Genomic DNA, 719 nt, shown 5'->3' on the forward strand with positions numbered 1-719 from the left:
TCTGTCGTATGAAAATGAATTCAAAAAACGGGTCCACGTAAAAGATTCCAATAAAAAAGAAAATAAAATTATCACAGACCTCAAACAACAACCGACGGAGCAGAAAGACAAGTTTTTTTCTTTTCCCTTCAAATATTAAATATTTACAAATATTACCTGTACAGAAATATTTCTCTTCTTTTTCCTTCTTTTTGTCTCTGTTCACAGTCTGTTCATGGCTACAGAGTCCAGTGCTACCTTTTGATTTGTGCTCGTCACACACTCTCCCCCACTTTTAAAGTCTTTGTATAAAAATAAGAGTCTATTTTCTCAGTTTTTTTTTTCGTTTTTTTTAAAAAAAAGTCACTGTGACGGCCATTTGGACACCGCTGCCGCCGCCGCCGCTGCTGCCGCCGCCGCCGCCGCTGACGGTAAAACGTGTCCGGAGATAATATTTGACGGAACACTGAGGATTGGAGCGATGGCAGCGGCTGAGGTCCGGGTCAGACCCAGGGACTGTGCGCTCAGCAGGGCCGACTGTACAGTGACGGGAGGCCGCAGGAAGGCGGCGCCCGCCGAGGACGAGGAGGCGCTGGACACCCCGATGATGTTCTCTATGCTGAAGGACGGTCTGTTGGACGGCTCTGATTTGATCATGGACGCCGTGCTCAGGCTGTTGAGCTGCAGCTGAAGGCTCGGGCTGAGCTGGGAGTTGAACGCCTTGCGGTTTAGCTCCGCCC

At 48.7% G+C, this 719-nt stretch overlaps 1 protein-coding gene across 1 annotated transcript in view; it reads right to left on the reverse strand.

The window, feature by feature from the left end:
• Window positions 1-313: 313 nt before the first annotated feature.
• Window positions 314-719, reverse strand: part of foxd3 (forkhead box D3) — a 3010-nt gene continuing 2604 nt past the window's right edge. The window contains exon 2 of the mRNA XM_008333177.3: window positions 314-718. Within this exon, the coding sequence (XP_008331399.1) occupies window positions 343-718 (376 nt within the window). The 3' untranslated portion in view covers window positions 314-342. The remainder of the gene's footprint in view (window position 719) is intronic.

This window comes from Cynoglossus semilaevis, chromosome 2, assembly GCF_000523025.1.
Source record: "Cynoglossus semilaevis isolate Cse_v1.0 chromosome 2, Cse_v1.0, whole genome shotgun sequence".
NCBI lineage: Eukaryota > Metazoa > Chordata > Actinopteri > Pleuronectiformes > Cynoglossidae > Cynoglossus > Cynoglossus semilaevis.